Source organism: Pezoporus wallicus, unplaced genomic scaffold, assembly GCF_028554395.1.
Source record: "Pezoporus wallicus isolate ANWC-B61680 ecotype Strahan unplaced genomic scaffold, APGP_CSIRO_Pwel_v1 contig_1438, whole genome shotgun sequence".
In the NCBI taxonomy this organism is placed as follows: domain Eukaryota; kingdom Metazoa; phylum Chordata; class Aves; order Psittaciformes; family Psittacidae; genus Pezoporus; species Pezoporus wallicus.
The window spans coordinates 3,496,507-3,514,236 of NW_026638681.1; the positions used below are offsets into that span (position 1 = coordinate 3,496,507).

Below are 17,730 nucleotides of genomic sequence, written 5' to 3' on the forward strand. Positions count from 1 at the left end.
GTGTCATCTACTGTTGAAAACGTTTCTCTTTCAAATGATTGGTAGTGTCTATTCACAAACAATTCCAATTGTGTTTGGGTTAGTTTAGTAAAATCCAAACAACTCCATCGTGTTTATTTTGACCTTTTGACAACAGTCATAAGGTGGCTGGAATAATATTTTCTGCATCTTAAAGCCAAAAAAGGTGAGAGGTAATGTAAATTGTGTTGTTTGAAAATGGTTCAGTTCAGTGCTTTGTAAAATACTGTAATTTGGTTGTTTTCGTAAGTATATGTAACTATTTACTGCTGCCTGATAGAATTTCTTATTCTGTGCACATGCACATCTAGTTCATGTCGCATTTTCTAATGAAGTGTAAGGGGAGAAGTGCAGCAGAACTGGCTCTGGTATCACCAGTGAGGAAGGATGTAAGAGTTTAAAAAAGGGCTGTGCAGTTGCAGCCTAAAATTCTAGATTCTGGATCTGAGCAGGCGATACACATGAGGCTGAATCCTAGATATATATTAGAAACAAAAAAAAAAAGTGCAATCAGAAACAGTTAAAAGGTTCGCAAAAGTTTCAGTTTGTCTTATGCAGGAATGTTTAGAGGGGGAATTTGTGCAGGAGTTTGGGTGGTAGAGGGAACATTGCTTTCCACTCCCCCTGCTATTGGTGTTGCTCAGAAGTAATATAAAAGGAAGGAAGATAAGCAACTGTATTTTGTCTAAACTGATCAAGTTATAACAAGGGAACTGTAAATCAGCTAGCATGTCTGTTAGGATATCATCTCTTGATGTCAGGTTTTCAGTCCTGTGTTATTGGCTCAACCGACAGCGATGAGAGACAAATCTCTGCCGTTGGCAGGAACAGTGGAGTTCACGCAGGCATAGTGTGACAGAATTCCCCACATAAAAATTATCCCTGCTAATATAATATAATCATCCTTTAATGAAGTGGTCCTGCAGTTCCCAAAGGATGTATTAAGTGAAGACTTTGCTTTCATCCCACTGAATTATGAGTGTATTTAGCGTGCCAGTCACACCAGCACCTAGGTGTCATCCTTATCCATTGCTGCTGTTTTCCTTTTTAGGCCCTGGTTTTAATTTCCTTTGCAGCTTAAGTCAGATGAGGAGGAGGGAAATATGGCACGTGAGCCCACTTGCATTTTTATTTGTTGCAGAATGTCCATGATTTAAAAGCTAGTGATCAATTTAGTTGACCTAAATGTAGAGCCAAATTGAAAACTGTATCCTCTGAGCTTGTGCAATATTGCAAAACTATTGGCTGTGTGCACTGATGTCTTTTTATGTTGATGGTTCATTGGAAAAGCATCTTGAGTACTGTTTCTCCATATATTCTTGCCCTGCTTTAGCTGCTTTTAGTCAAGAGGTCTTGCACTACACTTTTCCTGTCTTTCTGACTTGCAAACTGTAAAGAGCCTTGTTCACCGGAGTTTGAAACTCTGGCAGATGCTCTGCTGCAGATCTATTAAGGATGCTACAGCATTCCCAAGTGTGGTTGAGGCTGCCTGAAACTGCTGAGCTGGCATTTCACTTCAGACTGTGTTCACAATAAGGGCATACACACAAATCCTCCCCCACCGGTTCAACCCCAAAGCTTACAATTAAATGGCCTTTGAAAATGGCAAAGAGGCTTATGAAGAATAGCCTCAATGGAATCTAACCTTTCCTGGAGCTGCCCTGGTGTGCAGAATCGTTGATAATTTTCTGAGCTGAAAATGTTCAGTTGAGAGGCAAGTGCCTTTTTAGCTGGAGCGAAATAGCTGCAGCCTTCTGTTCTGCATGTAAAGTACCAGCAAAAGCTGCCCTGGCTCTGTGTGGGCACCCAACCTCTTCAGAAATCACAGCGACCAAGGCTCAGTTCCCTTGAAAGCCCTTGTCTTCCCTTGCAAGGGTGCAGAAGTATCCTGATGGCTCCCCAGTCCATCACTGGATCTGCTACAGACCAGCTGGATGCAGGTCACTCTGCCCCACGGGTAATCACAGCTGGGAAGGTGACAAGGGCAGGACTGGTTCCCTACTGACTTAACTTTTATAGCCTGAAGAAAGAGGTATTTCCTCTAAGTTGCAACTAAGTTTATAAATAAAAGAGGGAATAGAGGGGAAAGGTATGTGCCCTGCAAACTCTGTCACTTGCAGATAAAGCAAATAATTCCTTACAAAATGTACATCTCCATGAGAATTAATTTTAGACTGTGAAAGAAAAGCAGTCCACCTAGAGGTTTGGGGTTACTAGTTTTAAAAATACCTGAAAACAGTTGGAGTCCAATATTTCTTTGGCAGTGGAAATGTTATTTACAAGATCTTAGGAAAAGCATTTATGTAGTTTCAGGGGGATTAGTAAATGCCATAAGCTTAATCCATGCACACTAAATCCATGGATATATGGTTAGGCCTTACCATAAAAAAATGAGAATAAAAATAAATTACTCATCTGTGTAATGTTGATTAGTGACTAGCCATAATAGATTTCTGTGTTTAAAATGATCCTTGTGTTCTTCTATCCAACACAGCATGGGATTCCATAATCCTGTATAGATAGATCTTTACCAGATATCTGATGGCTTTTAAATATTTTAATGGGGACTCTCTGCCTTTGAAGGCTACCAGGTTAACAGCTTTGGAGTCTGAAGTGCTCTGGTTCACCAAAGAACAATCTAGGGTTGCAAAGCTAGTCTCATAGGGAAATTTTCAGAGGTTCAGGGAGGTATAAGTTCTTTTCCTCACTTTTACTGCTGGATTTGGCATACAAACCTTGGGGCAGTTGCTGTTCAAATATCCCCTGCTTCTGGGGCTGCCTGTCCATGGGGAAGCAAGCCAGGGCAGCCAGGCTCATGCCTGTGGAACTGCTGATCTGGGGCTGACACTGGGAACGAACAAACTGCAGTCCAAGATCTGTGGGTTTGAATATTTATTTGAGTCTGCAGTCTGTTCATCTGAATCCTGACATCTCTGTCTACAGGGTTCTTCTGTGATAAGTATGCTCCCTTCCTCTTTGCCTTTGGGCTGCTGTTGTGTAAGCAGAGACTTCAGGTAGCCAAGTTTCTTAGGGATTCAGTGTGCAAATGAAACTCCTCCTGTTTTTCTTCAAAATATGAAAAAGGATGGCAAAAGCTGCTGCTGCTACGTTTTCTCTGCAGAAGCTGCCCATACCAAGTGTGACAGGAGATGCAGGAGATCGGGTGCAGGTGGCTCAGAACCACAGGTTTTCACTTGAAGCTACCCCGTTTCTGCATTTAAGAAAACAAGCCGGGCTGAGATTTTTGAGTGATTAAATGCACCTTCCTTTGCAGGATGCTTTTTTCTTTCTTTTACCAGAGCAAAAACCAAGACTGCCTTTGCTCTTCTAGTGTCCTCCTCCCCCTTTCACTGCCTTCAGCCACAGCAGGGATTAGGAAGGGGAGGGGATGCTGAGGCTGGTGAAACAGGGTTTGTTTAAAAGCATATGTTCAACTAGGGCAGCGCTAAGGCAGCATGTTTTCCTTATGCTTAGTGCTTGTGATCCCTTTCATTCTTGCAGTTACAGAGCAAAATCTGGACACATTATATATAGTAAGCTACTGAACATGCAGAGGTTACTAGGCCAGTAAAGTATTCACATGAATCAAACAAATAGCTTGTCTTTTAAGACCAAAATTAAATCATAGTGAGAAAATATGTCACGATTTTCTTTTTTCCTTGAGTAGGGGTGGTGTTGAAGTGAGTAATTGAAATTTTTACCTGTCTTAGCATGTGAAAGGTAAAGGTATACTTGTGAATATTGCTGCCTCAAAAAGACCTCAAGGGCTGTTTGTTATCAAAAACAACCTGATTGTACTAGTCTTCCAACACACAGTTGGGAGTACAGGTGCATTCAGCTGATGGCTAGGTTGTGGTTCATTCTCTTGGAGTTGGAAGGTGTGTGCTTCAGGAGCTGTGCAGTGCTGTGGACCAGGTCCTGCTCTCCTGCATTGTTCTCCCAAATTATGTGTGTTATTGGAACTAGGATGTCTTAAGTAAGGAAAATGCAAATGTGATTGACAGCAACTGTGTGCTACATAAACTTTCCAGATTTATTTTTTTAATGAATACTCACTCTTGTCTTTTAATATAGCTGAATACTGAATGGACAGGACTTCATTTGCTACATGAGAATTTTCTTTCAAGTTTGCTACATTAATGGAAACATGATCATGTTAGCTATATTGTCATTAAAAAAAAACAAACATAAAATGTGTAACCTTAGGAGACATGAGTTGCTACTATGCCTGTTAACACTTCATTTGTTGGCTTTCTCACACTGCTTGTCTTTTGGCAGCATGTTGTGTTGCAAAGCTGACGACTGCTAGCCTCAATGCAGAGACTGTCCAATTTACATTCTAGCCATAGTGCAGCGTTTCATAACCCCACTTTAGTTTTTCCTTGGCTTCCCAACAGCTCTTGCCTCCTGACATGGCATGGGGACCTGCAGGAAAAGGGCAAGGGCCTGGGAGTCCCAGGCAGCAATAATCTTTGCTAAAAGAGACCACTGATAAGGGGGCTGGAACGCATGGGCCTGAAAAGTGGTGTACGCTGGTGGTGAATCAGTGGGCTGTTGTATAGGGAATTTAGTGCAGATTTTTGGACCGAAAGGACGATATGGCAAAGCATGGAACACATAGGGGAAAGCAGGTGAAAATAACACAGATCTCAGTATCTGGTTAGAATTCCAAAAAAAAACCTTCAAGAATCAAACACTTTTAAATGTCGCTTCTTTAATTTGGAGGAACCAGAGAGTGATCTGTACAAAACAACAAGTTTTAAAGAATAGATCGGTGTGCTTGCAGACTCCCCAAAACATTATGGCCTATCTGAATACTTGCTGTCTTTTTAATATTAGCATTACTTTTAATTAATTAATGTCTGCCACTACTAAGACCCCCTGCTAGAGCAGCTCAGGCTGCAGCAGTTGTCCGGCACCATGCTTTGATGTGCATCCTGAATCATTCACAATGAGATGGAGAGAGAAATTTTACTTGACTAACTTTCACGTTTTGTATTGTAGCCATGAGACGCAAACGACCTGCTGGGATCATCCCAAGATGACTGAGCTTTACCAGTCTTTAGGTAAGACACCTCTACCAGACTGTTGGTTGGTTGGGTTTTTTTCCAGTTGAATGGATTGTTTAGGCAAAGATTTCCAGGAGTAGTAAGACAAAATTAAGTGAAAGCGAGAGGCAGTGCTTTTATCAAGGTTAACATTTTCTGCAAGGGAAATGCGTAAGGCATAATAACACATTTCAAACATAGAGTGGAAAAAATAGTATTTCAGTTAGCGCACTTGGAATGTGCACCGAGTTTACAGCGTAATTTGGGTGCATTGTTGCAAACTCTTACTGGAAGTCTGTGACAGAAAAGAACAAAAAAGAAACTCTGAATCTTTTCACTGTCTGATCTACTTTACAAAAGGCAGATGAAAAAATCAAACCAAGCTGCTGCTAATGTTGACTTTTGGATGGTAGGGAGCCAATTGAAGCAATTTGCCAAACTGCATTACCAGTGCTTTATTTTTAAAGCACTTTCAATACTTGGAAGGCATGGCAGCTGTCGTGATGTCATTTTGAATATCCAAATTGCATGCTTATTATGACTTCAGATGTGCCCCTCTGATGGAGGTTTTTTATTTATTTTCTTAGCAGCTTTGGATTTTACTAACAGAAGCCCATCTATAAGATAAAATAGGTTAATCCATGCTCTAGTATAGGCTGCTTGGCAGACATTTAATAGCTTACTCTTTGCTTTTAATGGTTGTGTTAATAAATAATAGAGGGTATAATAAAAATTAAGCTATTTCTGTGAAAGAAATATCAGTGAATATGCTGCATTCATAAAGGAGGCTACATCTATACAGCACACGCTTTAAATGAGCCAGTTTGAGCAGTAGGGCAGTGAAATCTAACATTCAGTGGAGGCTTATTTACCATGGTGAAAAATAGCTTAAATTATCTCCTGCTAAACTCCAGTTTAGCTGCTGAAAAGACTCTAATTATACCTGCGTAATCTATTTTGAGCTAACTCAGGTATCTCTACGGTGCTCTGTGGTTAAACGCGTACCAAAAATATTTTAGAAAAATTATATGGCAAAATAGAATGAGGCAGTGAGAAGATTTTTTCCTTGGAGTATTAGCACTGTGGCAGCAAGTTGTTTAAAAATTAACCAGAATACAGCTCCATATGTCAAAAAGGGATATAAGATCGTTAATTTCAGGCTCACCAAATGAAAAATCAGACAAGTATTGACTTGCCTTTTAATTATATTGCCCTGTTTGTGTCCTTTATATTTCTGCTCTTAAAGAGTGGTTTACAAGGTTCAGGACAAATAATAATTGCACATGCAGACATCCCTTTAATACAGCTAGATCTTCAAACAGTTGCCTGTTAATTGAACCGTGCTGACTCCTCAGCCTTCTTTGATCCTTAGCTTGCATGTTATTTCTCATACTGTTGTTGGTCAGACCTGATGTCCTGTTGCAACTGCTTTTCTTCTGGTATTTCCCTGTTTCAGCTAGAGCACCCTTGAATATTAAGATGTGAAAAGGTAACTATATGTAAGGGAGAAAAGTATCCTGATAGGTTCAGGTCAAGAGTTCAAAAGATGTGTGACTGCTGAAGTCAGTTTTCATTTACTTTAACTGAGTTTTATTGCTATGAGTATTGCCCAAATGTCAAGATTTCAAGATATTCTTTTTTCTTACTGCATAAAGGAGGAACATGTTTAGGCAGGTCTTGTTTAGCTTGCTTTTTTTTTTTTTTTTGCTATAAAATCCTGCTGTTTTCCTTTTCAGAGGAAAATTTTATTTTTCTTGGGGTTGAGATCAAATAGTAATGTGGAAACAAAACTGGCTTTAGCAAAGGCTACATAATGTGCAATTTTGTTAGTAAACTTAGGTGTTCATATACTTGTACAAAACAGATTAGACAAGGTCATACTTTGTGCACTGCCACATGGGGTGAAGCTCTGATAAAAGTGCTACTGAATAACCTACCTATTTATTTTATTTTATTTTTGAACTGGGTGTAGTCATTATTGCCTAACTCTCATACAAATTGCATAATACAAGCATAACCCGTTTAGTCTTGAACAGAACCCTTGATGTATTTTCAGTGCTTTGCTTTGCCTCAGGTTAAAACGGTAATAATGGGATGTTTGAAATCTTTTCAGACTGCAGTAATATTTTATCTGAGAAGATATTAAAGTTCATTTTTGTATTGCATACTCATTAGATCCTATTATTTTACCTGATATTAGGATTCAAATTTTTCTTCCCATTCATATCAAGAAGACAGTAAAGAGTTTAATATATATGCATTTAAAAAATGTGGTAGAAAACATGAATTCTGGAGTCCAGGTAAATGTAAAAAAGTGAGACCAAGTACTTCAATGCTGTCAAGAGTTTTCATTTCAATTTTCCAACTCCTACACTTAGCCCATAGGGAATAATTGCACTGTGTGATGTAGCTCTCTATACATGTCAGTATATCATGATTTACTAGGGGATCCTTATGTCTAATTTAAATTCTTCCACATTACTGAAAGCTTAATTTTTTTAAGTGAATAAGGAAGGTGCAACTTGCACACAGTAACATTCCTCATCTGCCTTTGAGACACAAGAGACACTTCTGTAAGAAAAAGAAGTAATATTAGTTTTATTCTTCACACCTCCAGTTCATACATGCTGCATTATATTTTGCTAAAATCTATGGATTCCAAGTTTCAGAATTATGGGTTCAGGTTTCTGTTCTTAGAGGTTTGGGTATTTATAAAAAGGAAGGTAAATTACTTGGTAGCTTATAAACTAATAAAAGAAAGTAGGAACATACTGGTCAGATTGTTGGTTCAGGAAGTCCCATATCCTGCCTTCAATAGGGAGTTCATCAGAGAAAGAACCCATAGGAAGAAGTCATAACATAACCTGCCCATGAAGGAGGTGTTCTCAAATTCTCTTTGAGCTCATTTGTTGGAACACAGCTTTTTATAAAGATGCTTGTAATAACTGAAGAATATTTTATTTGGAATTTAATATGATTATCAAAAAATTCTAATTACTTGCTGTTTTAACAAAAGCTTTTCCTTTAAAGGTACTAAAATGCTTGTTCCTGACTGATCTTCTTAATAATTTAAACAACATAGTATTTTATCAGTTTTAATGATGTATCTATTCCTGACACTCCTTGGGCAATTTACACTCTTCAGTTAAGGTTATAGCTACTTTAAGTTACATAATAAGCTGTGAATATTAAATCACTTAATTACTGTTTAATGGTCAAGTCAGAGTGGCAACAGTTGCAACAATGACCTTAGCCGTATCATTTAATGTATCTAGTAGATGTTGGTATAGATTAACTAAGAAGAAATAGTATAAATTAAGAACAAAGAGGAAAAATAAATGCTGAAATAGGAAAGGTAGTTAAAATAAGTGGTAGGCAAGTCTCAGTGGTTCAGAGGCTGACAGGCATACCCCGGTTTGCATTGACACTGTTACCAGCCACTCTGATTTTTCTTCTAACTTCCTTCTGAAAGGCTTCAAAGTACCAAGAACGACTCTAGCTGCTTTTCTTTCCAAAAGCAGTTCCCCTGAAGCAGATCTGCTGTTTTACACTGCTCTTTTACAGCCCCCTTATAAATTTTTTCATCCTTCGTGATGGCTCCAGGGCATCACTGAAATGAGAATTTGTGTGATTTCATTGTCCTGGAGAGTTCAGGGACCCTTGGGTGAAGGGGGAGATGGGAAGAGCAGGAATCAAAATGGTCTGGGATTGCTTTATTTTTTTCAGATTATCTTCTGAGAGTGAACTTCTAACACCAGGCAGCTTAGTTCACAATGATAGTATTTTGCCTTTAAGATGAAAATGACTCTAACTTTTGCAGTGATGGCCCAGGAGAACTTGGCCTGTCATGCCCTACTGTTAGTGTCCCTCTCCTCCAGCCTTCCTGTGTAATGTCAGTATGAGTCTCCTCAGAGTGCATTAGTGTCATTGTGAACAGTAATTGCAGTAGCAGGGTACACTCAGAAATGTTGCTGTGTGGACCTCTTTCTCTCTCCTAACTCACCAAGGCAAGACAAGAGGGTAAGAAACACCCTCACCCTTGCAGACTGCAGTGCAGTGGTGACAGCTTTCCATTTAGTTTGGAGGGATGGGGGGGCAGTTCTCTGTGGAGTACATGGAATAAATGTCAGAGTCGTTTAACACAAGGTGGAAGAATGTGGAAGGTACTTCTGAGCCTCCACCGGGCTTTTGCAGCAGCTGTGGTGTTGATCTGGTGTCTGGCTGCTCTTCTGCAGCAATGTGAGCTTCCAATTCTGAATGACCAAGGTGGATAAACTATGCTTTTTGGTTTGTGCATTGTGATTTGTCCTTCTGAAATGCTGCCTGAAGAGGGTAAACTGCCTCTCTCTGCTATAATAGTTTTTATTACAAACTAGTAAAACATGTATTTAATATGAGGTTTTATTCATATTCAACTAATTGTTTTCCATATTTGTACTTGTAAGACACCTGCCCGTTGCACACATCAGTCATTTGTGTTCTACTGAAATCCACTGGGACAATACATTCAGTCTTTCTTTGAAGGTTGCTTTGAACCACGACATTCACTGATGTCCTTTTCAAGGTAACTTGATCTGAATAATAAAACTTCTGATCTCAAAAAATAGGATTGGCTGGGTTCTGTCAGCCTTGAATAGTAGTAAGACCTAGGGTAAGTCATCTTTCTAACAGTATGTGTGTCCTACAGCTACTGCTGAACCCAGGACAATGTGATTGCATCCTGTGTAGGCCCACATGTAAGAGACAATAAATATGACTATGGCAGAGAAGTAGAAGTTAGGTGGTAGAAGTTATCCTGCATCCACTGAAAAGGAAACCATAGGCGTATTATCAGTGGAGGAGGGTATTTTAGAGAGCGAAGTAATATCCTGTTATGGAGTAGGTGAGCACTATGGAAACATTTTGCTCAAGAGTATTGCACTCTTGGTTTGCAAATGGACACCTTACATTTATACTTTTGAAATTGTTTGTTTGCTATTTATTTATTTTAGGCATTTCCATTATGACTACTTCTCTTCTAGTGTTCATGAAGGGTTTCTGACATTCTGACTGCAGACTCTGCTTGCATCCCAGCCCTGTAATGCGGTGTAACCCAGATCATATCCTTTCTTACACTTTGGGTTTGCAGGCTGAAGAAAAGCCATTACATGACAAAACTAAATTCCCAAGGGTCATGTCAGTTGGTCTAGTTATCAGGATAGTGGCGTATGCTGTGGTGTTCATCCACTTGGTCTAGATGCAGTCAGTAGCATTTTGGTGCCCTAGTTACCTTCTACTTACTAAGTTGCAGAGACACTGTCTGCTTTTATACTCAGTGGGATACGTCTAGTACAGTGTATCATATTGTTTCATGGAGAGTAGTTAAGCTGTATGTCCATGTGTATAATAACACTGTTTACTGTTATTTATTCTCAAAGCAATGTGGATGATAGCATTAATTATTGTTACAATAAAGGAGTCAATGACTGAGACAATTGATACTAAGCAGTGTTACTTGATTAATTTCTTTCCTTTGTGCATATTTCTCATTTGCATTTTTAAATTTCTTAAAGAGGCAATGTATGTCACTGTAGGGCATCATTAAAAGATTTATATACAGGGTCTGGGCAGCAGGAAGAAACACAGCATTCTTACCAGCTGGTCAGGGAATTCCAGCTGTATTGAGTTGAGGTGAGATGAAGCTTCTTGAAAATTTGGAGTGCTGCTAATGTCTGATGAAACCTGAAAGCTTGGTGGTGGCTGGTAGTGGAATTATGGTCTATTCAGGGCTGTACAGTAAACAGTTTTTAACCTCTGTTAGGTAGGCATTGTTGGAGACAAGTGATATGTAATTCCCAATATAGGTTATCCACTATGGGCAGTGTATTTATGAACAGCTGTATGAGCATGTCACAAGCTACTGCTGAGTAAGACTTTCATGTTTGGACTTATGTCACTGTAGGTTGACATTTTTTTTCCTTGCAAATAAGTGAGTAAAAAAGCCCTCAAAACCTGTAAACCTTATCAAATGAAGGTGAGGATTTGACCTGATGACATCTTTCAAAGAATTTAGTTGTTAACTTACAATTTCTACTCTTGAGGCAGTTGTGACCTGAATCATGTAAACTGCTCTTTTCAGTTTGATGATGTCCAGACAGTGTGAAGATTGCTATCCATAAATTCAAGTGAAATGGCTATGGGTTTTCCTCATGAATTAAAATTATAATAATATTCACGCTAATATAAACAAGTAACCCTCTGTAAAGTAAAAAACAAGGTGATTTTCAGATAGAAGGGACTTCCTGAGATGCCTTCAGATTACATATTGTGTAAGAGAGACAAATTATATGAAAAACCTTTGGCAGGATGTAGTCTGGTCCATTCCAGAGCTTTTAAACACTCAGTGAAAATAGTCTGTTGTAGAGGACAGTATGTTATCAAATAAAACATCCCAGTCATTTGGCACTCTCTAGCAGGTGGAGCAACTGTAGGGGGTTTAGTCTATTCAAGAACCACTATGGAAAGCAGTACAGTTATAATGCCTTACGTAAAACCTGTTGTTTGGGTTATAGGTGCAACTATTTAAGAATAAAAACAAATATCCTTCCTTGCTGGATGCTAAACCTCTTGTTAAATATGTTCTTTTTAAAAGCTTCTAGTACTTTTTTTTTTTTATTGCTTTTAGTTGCTTTGTAAGACTCAAGAATATGAGGATCTGTTTTTCCTCTTAAAATATTTTTCATATCCCAATGTAAAATCTGGAATATAGCATGGGAGGATTTAAAAAAATGTAATCTACAACACCTCATTTGTTGATGCTCTGGCAGTATTTAGTGGGGCATTCCAGCAGGTGGTTTGAATTTTTGGTACAAATCACTGACCGCTTCTAAAATAAGTGGTTTTTTTTTTTACCTGATTATCCGCTGTCAAAAGGATCTGCTATCTGTAATTAGCTGTTTCTACAGTACTGTAGAAATACAACATTGAAAAATGTGTTGATGGGGCTGCCTTAGCTCTTTTGAGGAAGAATACAGCTTTTACGTTTTGAGATTTCTCTCAACATGCAGAATTATGTAGAAGAGGTTAGGATTTAATGATCTGATCATCTTTCCATAATATTTCTAATTTGAGTTATCCCTATCAGCAGTCTGAAGTCCTCTTCATTAAAGCTGCATGTGTAATAAGAGCACTAGTTCTTGTTCGATGTCATTCATATTAATATGAATGAACATAGGAATATGAACATATTCGTGTGCCTACAACATAATCATATGTTGTAGGCACATGATGGACATGGAGGAAATCACTTCTCTAGATAACCTTCTCCCTGCTGTGTTAGTTGCTGTGAAGCAAAGGGAAGTACTTGTCATGTCTGTAATGAAAGGAAGAAAGCAGCAAAAGGAGATTTCCTAATTTCTGAGAGTCCCTGATGCTGTAGCACTTTGAAGTCCTTTCACAATGACAGTGGGAGGGCTGTGACAAAAACTTAGCAAGATTATGGGGTGATCTTCCTGCTGTGTTGGTGGTAATTGCTGCAAAGGCATCAGCTGTAAGCACCTGCCCCATCTTACAGGTCTTCTGTAATGCAATCTTATATCATGACTGAACGATAGAAGAACCGTGATTTCTTTTTGCTCTGGAATGTAAATGTGAGTGCCACCTAATACGCTTCTGTGATCCTTTCCTCAGCCTGTTTCTTTGCAGGGGCCAGGTGACCTCTTCGACTTCATGGTTGTTTCAGGCCATAAACTGATTATGCTCATTTTTTGTTCAAAGCTGGAAGGTTATCTTCTAAATAATGAGTACTGGGAGTATCATGAAACAACCTGCAAAGTTTCACATGCTCCCAGGGCTTTTCAGCCCTCTGACCACCTCGTTTGGATGATGAGTTGGTGATTACCTTATTCGAGTGGGAGGAAATGGCTGGAGAAAAGCTTGCATGGTATGCAGAGCTTTCTGACCTGCTCAAAGGTGATAAAAGCCTTAGAGCCAAGGCTTAGTGGGTCTTGACTCTTAGTGGGCTGTTTGGAAGTGGAGCAATCATCAGATTTCCCAGGAAGGAAAAGAAAAAAAAAAAAAAAGAAAAACAAAAATCCACAGGGAAGGAGGAACTCCTGGTGTTTCCATAGGCCCTTGGAAGGTCACTGCTGCTTGAGCAGCTTCCTCCCTCCTCCGCACATTCCCAGCAGTAGTGTCTGGCTTGTGGCCAGGCAGTGCCTTGTGCTGCCTCACTCAAATTCTTCTCCCATGCTGTTAGTCGTGTCATTGCTCTAACGCTCCCGAGCCCAGTGACCAAGTCTTATTCCCTGACAGTCTTATGTTCTATGATTCATTTAAATGGGGTCATATACCAGTGAGGGAAACGTTTTGAACCCAATTAGGAGAGGCCTGGGCTGTTCTCATTTCTCCACAGAGCAACACATTTGTTCCAGCAGTAGCTTGGGGGGAGGAAGAGCACAGCCAACAGTTTCATAGGAGTGGGGAGAGGAAAAGCTCAATCACTAGATCCAGTGATCTTATATGGCTGTCGCCACCTGGTAGGAGAGCTGTCCATCAGGAGCATGGAGGTGGTGGCATAAGGAAGGGAGGAGGTAAGCAGTTGACATGGGACAGTGGCTGGGTATGGGTTAATACTGATAACAGCAGTGAAAGGGGGAGCAAAGGTGCACAATGGCTGTATGTGACCTCAGCATGTAGAGCCAAAAGATGACATTGCTGCTATTTCCCCAAAATCTGAAATGAGGGCTCTGAAACTAGCTCCTTTCATTCCTTGTGATCGTTTACAGCTGATGCTTCTTGGCAGCAATGCCATTACGGTTGATAATAAATTCAGTGTGTATTACATATACAGGAAAATAGATGTAAACTATCGCACCTTTAGGATAAGTATCTTCATGGATTGTACTTTCTGCCCTGATCAGTGTATAAAATATGCATATATATAGCTTTTTTATTGCCCTTTTTTTTTACGGGGGGAAATTTAGGGAAGGCTTCTTCATTTTATCAAATACTAGGAATAACTAGTATATATTCTTTTCCAGAATACAAGTGCAGATTTACCTCAAGGGTATAAAGTGTAACTGAAGTCGCAGTGTGTTTGCAAGAGACTGCTTTATTCATTTCCCTTCAAGACAAATTAAGTCGCTTTACTTAAATTACTCACTGTGTTCCACACCACATTAAGGCTTCTCAACGTGTCAGGATGATTGTGAGAGAGGGAGCTGGCAGGAAAAATACACAGGAGAACTGCCCATTAAAAAGGTGTGTGAAACTGAGCAAAAGAAAAGGAATCATATACAAATCTGAAACTTTCTCTTCTGCTGTAAGACATGTTTTAGAAACATTCAATAGCTTTTATTAAGGGATACAAAACTACTGAATTATCAAACCTCAAATTACTCATTCAGAACAGCTTAATTAAAATTAATGTAATTGAGACTATATTCCCTCTGCTGCCTATAAGCTGTACAGCATTGTAAATTATGTTGGGATAGTTATACCCAAGCTACCATGTTGCAAACAGCTTTATAGCACCTCAGTGCATATGCCAGCAAGGAGCTGTTTTGTACTTGTCCTGTTTTTCATCATATTCTTTCTTTAAGAGTTTGCCAGGCTTAGAGGCAGCTTTTTGGGCTAAATGGACCTTTATTCCGAGCCTGTTTGTTTGTTTGTTTTTTAATTTAATGCTCTTTTCGTATTTACATAATAGTTTACATTTTCCAAACACTTTCCCATCAGTAACTCCTTAGGCCCCATGGGTTTCATCAGTAAATTAAATGCATTCAGCAGGGCTGCCGGCTGCTGAAACTGGCTGGCACAAACAGTCCATTTCTGTGCTAGAAAAGCCTTAAACTACAAATGCCAACCGATCTGTTTGAAACAGTCCCTAGACCACTGAAATGCGCAGGAGCATCTGTGCTGAGGAATTAGTTGGGTAGGTGATAGGCCAAAAGCATGCCAGCAGCAGTTTTCAGCAGTGGGGGTGACCATGCCGTAGCAACCAAGAGTCTGCCCCATGACTCCTCAGGTCCCAGTGCAGCTACTGGCAATGGCCCTTGGGAAACAGCATCAGGTCAAAGACTTACCCCAAAAACAGTAACTGTGATGGGTTACTCAGGTTCTTTTGGGTGAATGTCAAAGCTGTCCACAGGTAGTTTAGGTGGGTCTGCTGGCGTAAGCAAAAGCCCTTTGCCAGATCTGTGTGCTCACTTCTGCATCCTGAGTTTGATTATGAATAGTGCAAGAAGTGTTGTATCTGCACGCTTGTCTTGGTATGCCAAATCTAGTTGTTAATTACAAGTTAGATGATATACTGGTACTGCTGGCAGGAATTCAGCCACAGTAGTTTCAGCCTCACTTGCAGTGCATTTTGTCTTCATTCTTGTTGTAAATGGGGTTTGCCCAAGGCCACCCTCAGCAAAGCCAGCAAGAAGATTGGAATAAGCACATCTTCCTCATCCTGGTTTCACAGAAGAGAAAGATGCAAATGCAGTTTCTTGGCCAGGTTTGGTCCAAGACAGCCCCTGCTTTCTTTTCAGGTTTGACTAATGTTTGCTTCATAGGCTACAGGCCAGTTGCTGGGGGGAACACCACAATTTGGTGGTGAATAATGTTCAAGTAGCCAGTACTGAGCTTCCTGCATGCTGAGAGGCTGCCCTGCTCTGGTGTGGCTGGTTTGGTGTGTGACCTGCCTTGTCCTTGCAGTGTCCTTGGAGTTTTTGCAGGCCATAGTTAAACTGTTCGGTGGGGAGTTGTGCCTGTGATGGACTTGTGATGTCCTTCTTTTATTAACCGAGTGGGTGGAAGGCTCTAGTAAAAATCACACCACACTGTGTTCTCATGGTGCAGCCACAGCTCACTGGCTTCCCACTGTTTTGGGGGTTGGAACCTAGAAAGTCACCTGGCTGGGAGAGCTGGCTTCTTGCTGGGAAGGTTCTGCATCCCAAGACATGTCTGGAGTCTGCTTAGGTGGAAAGCACAAAAGTTCCATTGTTGGGTTTTTGAAGTTTGTTTTTAGCAGCAGCTGAAAGTCACTTGTGTTTTCCTGGGCAGAGTTCTTCCCTAGGGGCTGCCTGCACGCAGCCTGGCTGGTGCAAGGAGGAGTTTCTGCTTCTTATCTCTCTTGCAGTGCCCGTGGTGTGAAAGGCTGCGGTATTTTCATACAACCTGCTGCAGTCACTGATGTCCTTTCAAGTGCTCTTAAGTTCAGTGCTTTGGAATAAACAGAAGTAATGCTTTAGGTCTTACGGGTTTTCTTTTGAGTGGTTTGAGGGTTTTTGCTCAGTGGAGTTTCTAACGCACTATTTTTCCCCCCTCTGTTCTTTTAAAACCAATTAGTATTATCTAGGTCAGTTTAACGATGTCTTTGTGAGTCTGCTCATTTCTAAGGTGTAAAGCTGATCTTTTAATGTTTTTTCCTACAGCTGACCTGAACAATGTCAGGTTCTCAGCGTACAGGACTGCCATGAAACTCCGCAGGCTGCAGAAAGCTCTCTGCTGTAAGTATGTGCCTTTTGGCTGGTGGGAAGACTTTATGGCCAACACATGAGCTAATTTGTAACCTGCAGAAGCAGAAAAACACCCACACAGGTACCCCCAGCTCTGTCTGGTGCATGGAAACCTCTCACCTGAAGGGTCTTCTGCTGCCACTAGTTTGCATATTCCTCACAAAACCAAAGTGCTGGGTGGTCTTCAGTTCTGTCCCCTGTAAGACAGAGCAGGGGATCAGAAAGAAAGCTAACGGCCCTTACATGTGCCTTTATATCTTTTTACTCTGTTTTTTTTTTCACTGTGCTCATTACTGCAGCTATGTCCTGTGTCAGCCACAGCTTTATTGTTTTCGGTTGCTGTTTCAACCTAAAGAAACAGGATCATAGTGTGCTAGGAACAGTGAGAGTTCAGGTGAAATAATCACTCCAGAGCTGAAGTTGCTAATGGTTTGTTAAGTTGAATCTTGAACCCTGAGGGTTTGTTGCCTTTAAACAAGATCATTACACTAAACATTTAACTCTACTTTTCCGTAGCTTTTGGTCATGTTCAGAGTTCTCTCATCAGCCATCCCTTAGTGATGTGTGTGTTCTAACATTTTAATTCTCTCAGCTGGTGTCTGGTGTTCTACCAGTCACTGAAGTTACATTTCCTCTTCAGCTTATTGTAACCTGATAGCTAAATAATTTGCTCACAGTTTTCTTGGTAGGCCAATGAGCTGCCAAAGCAATCCGTTTATGAAGTGGTATACTTTGGAAGGTCACTGAAATATCCGTCATTTAATTACAGGGTTAAATTTCTGACACAGTTGCAAATGTTTCAACTGTTGATTTATCTCAAGTTTGGATTTGTGTTCACATACTTTCTGGAGCTGTGTCAAACCTCGGTATTTTTGAGCATGTTTACTTTTAGGCTTACAAGCATGGGTGAATTCCACTAATGAAAAACTTAATTTCTGAATGTCAAAAAAAAAACCTAGAAAAGAAAAAAGGAAAGAAAAAAGCAACCCCAAACCACCAAGTGACAAGTCTTGTAACATAATGAAAGATTTCAACATTAATGCAACGACAAAGAATGAATTATGATAATCATAAATACAAACATCTCTCCATGCCACACTCATTACAGAAAAGTAGTGTAAAGAAACTGAAGTGATATGTAGTGAAAACTATTCATAATCAGTGCAGTTTTGGAATAA

At 40.0% G+C, this 17,730-nt stretch overlaps 1 protein-coding gene across 24 annotated transcripts in view; it reads left to right on the plus strand.

The window, feature by feature from the left end:
• DMD (dystrophin) overlaps positions 1–17,730 on the plus strand; it is a 1,199,681-nt gene that overhangs the window by 1,119,487 nt on the left and 62,464 nt on the right. For all 24 annotated transcript variants that reach the window (XM_057411860.1, XM_057411861.1, XM_057411863.1 and 21 more), the window contains 2 exons: positions 5,023–5,084; positions 16,469–16,543. In XM_057411860.1, the coding sequence (XP_057267843.1) occupies positions 5,023–5,084; positions 16,469–16,543 (137 nt within the window). The remainder of the gene's footprint in view (positions 1–5,022; positions 5,085–16,468; positions 16,544–17,730) is intronic.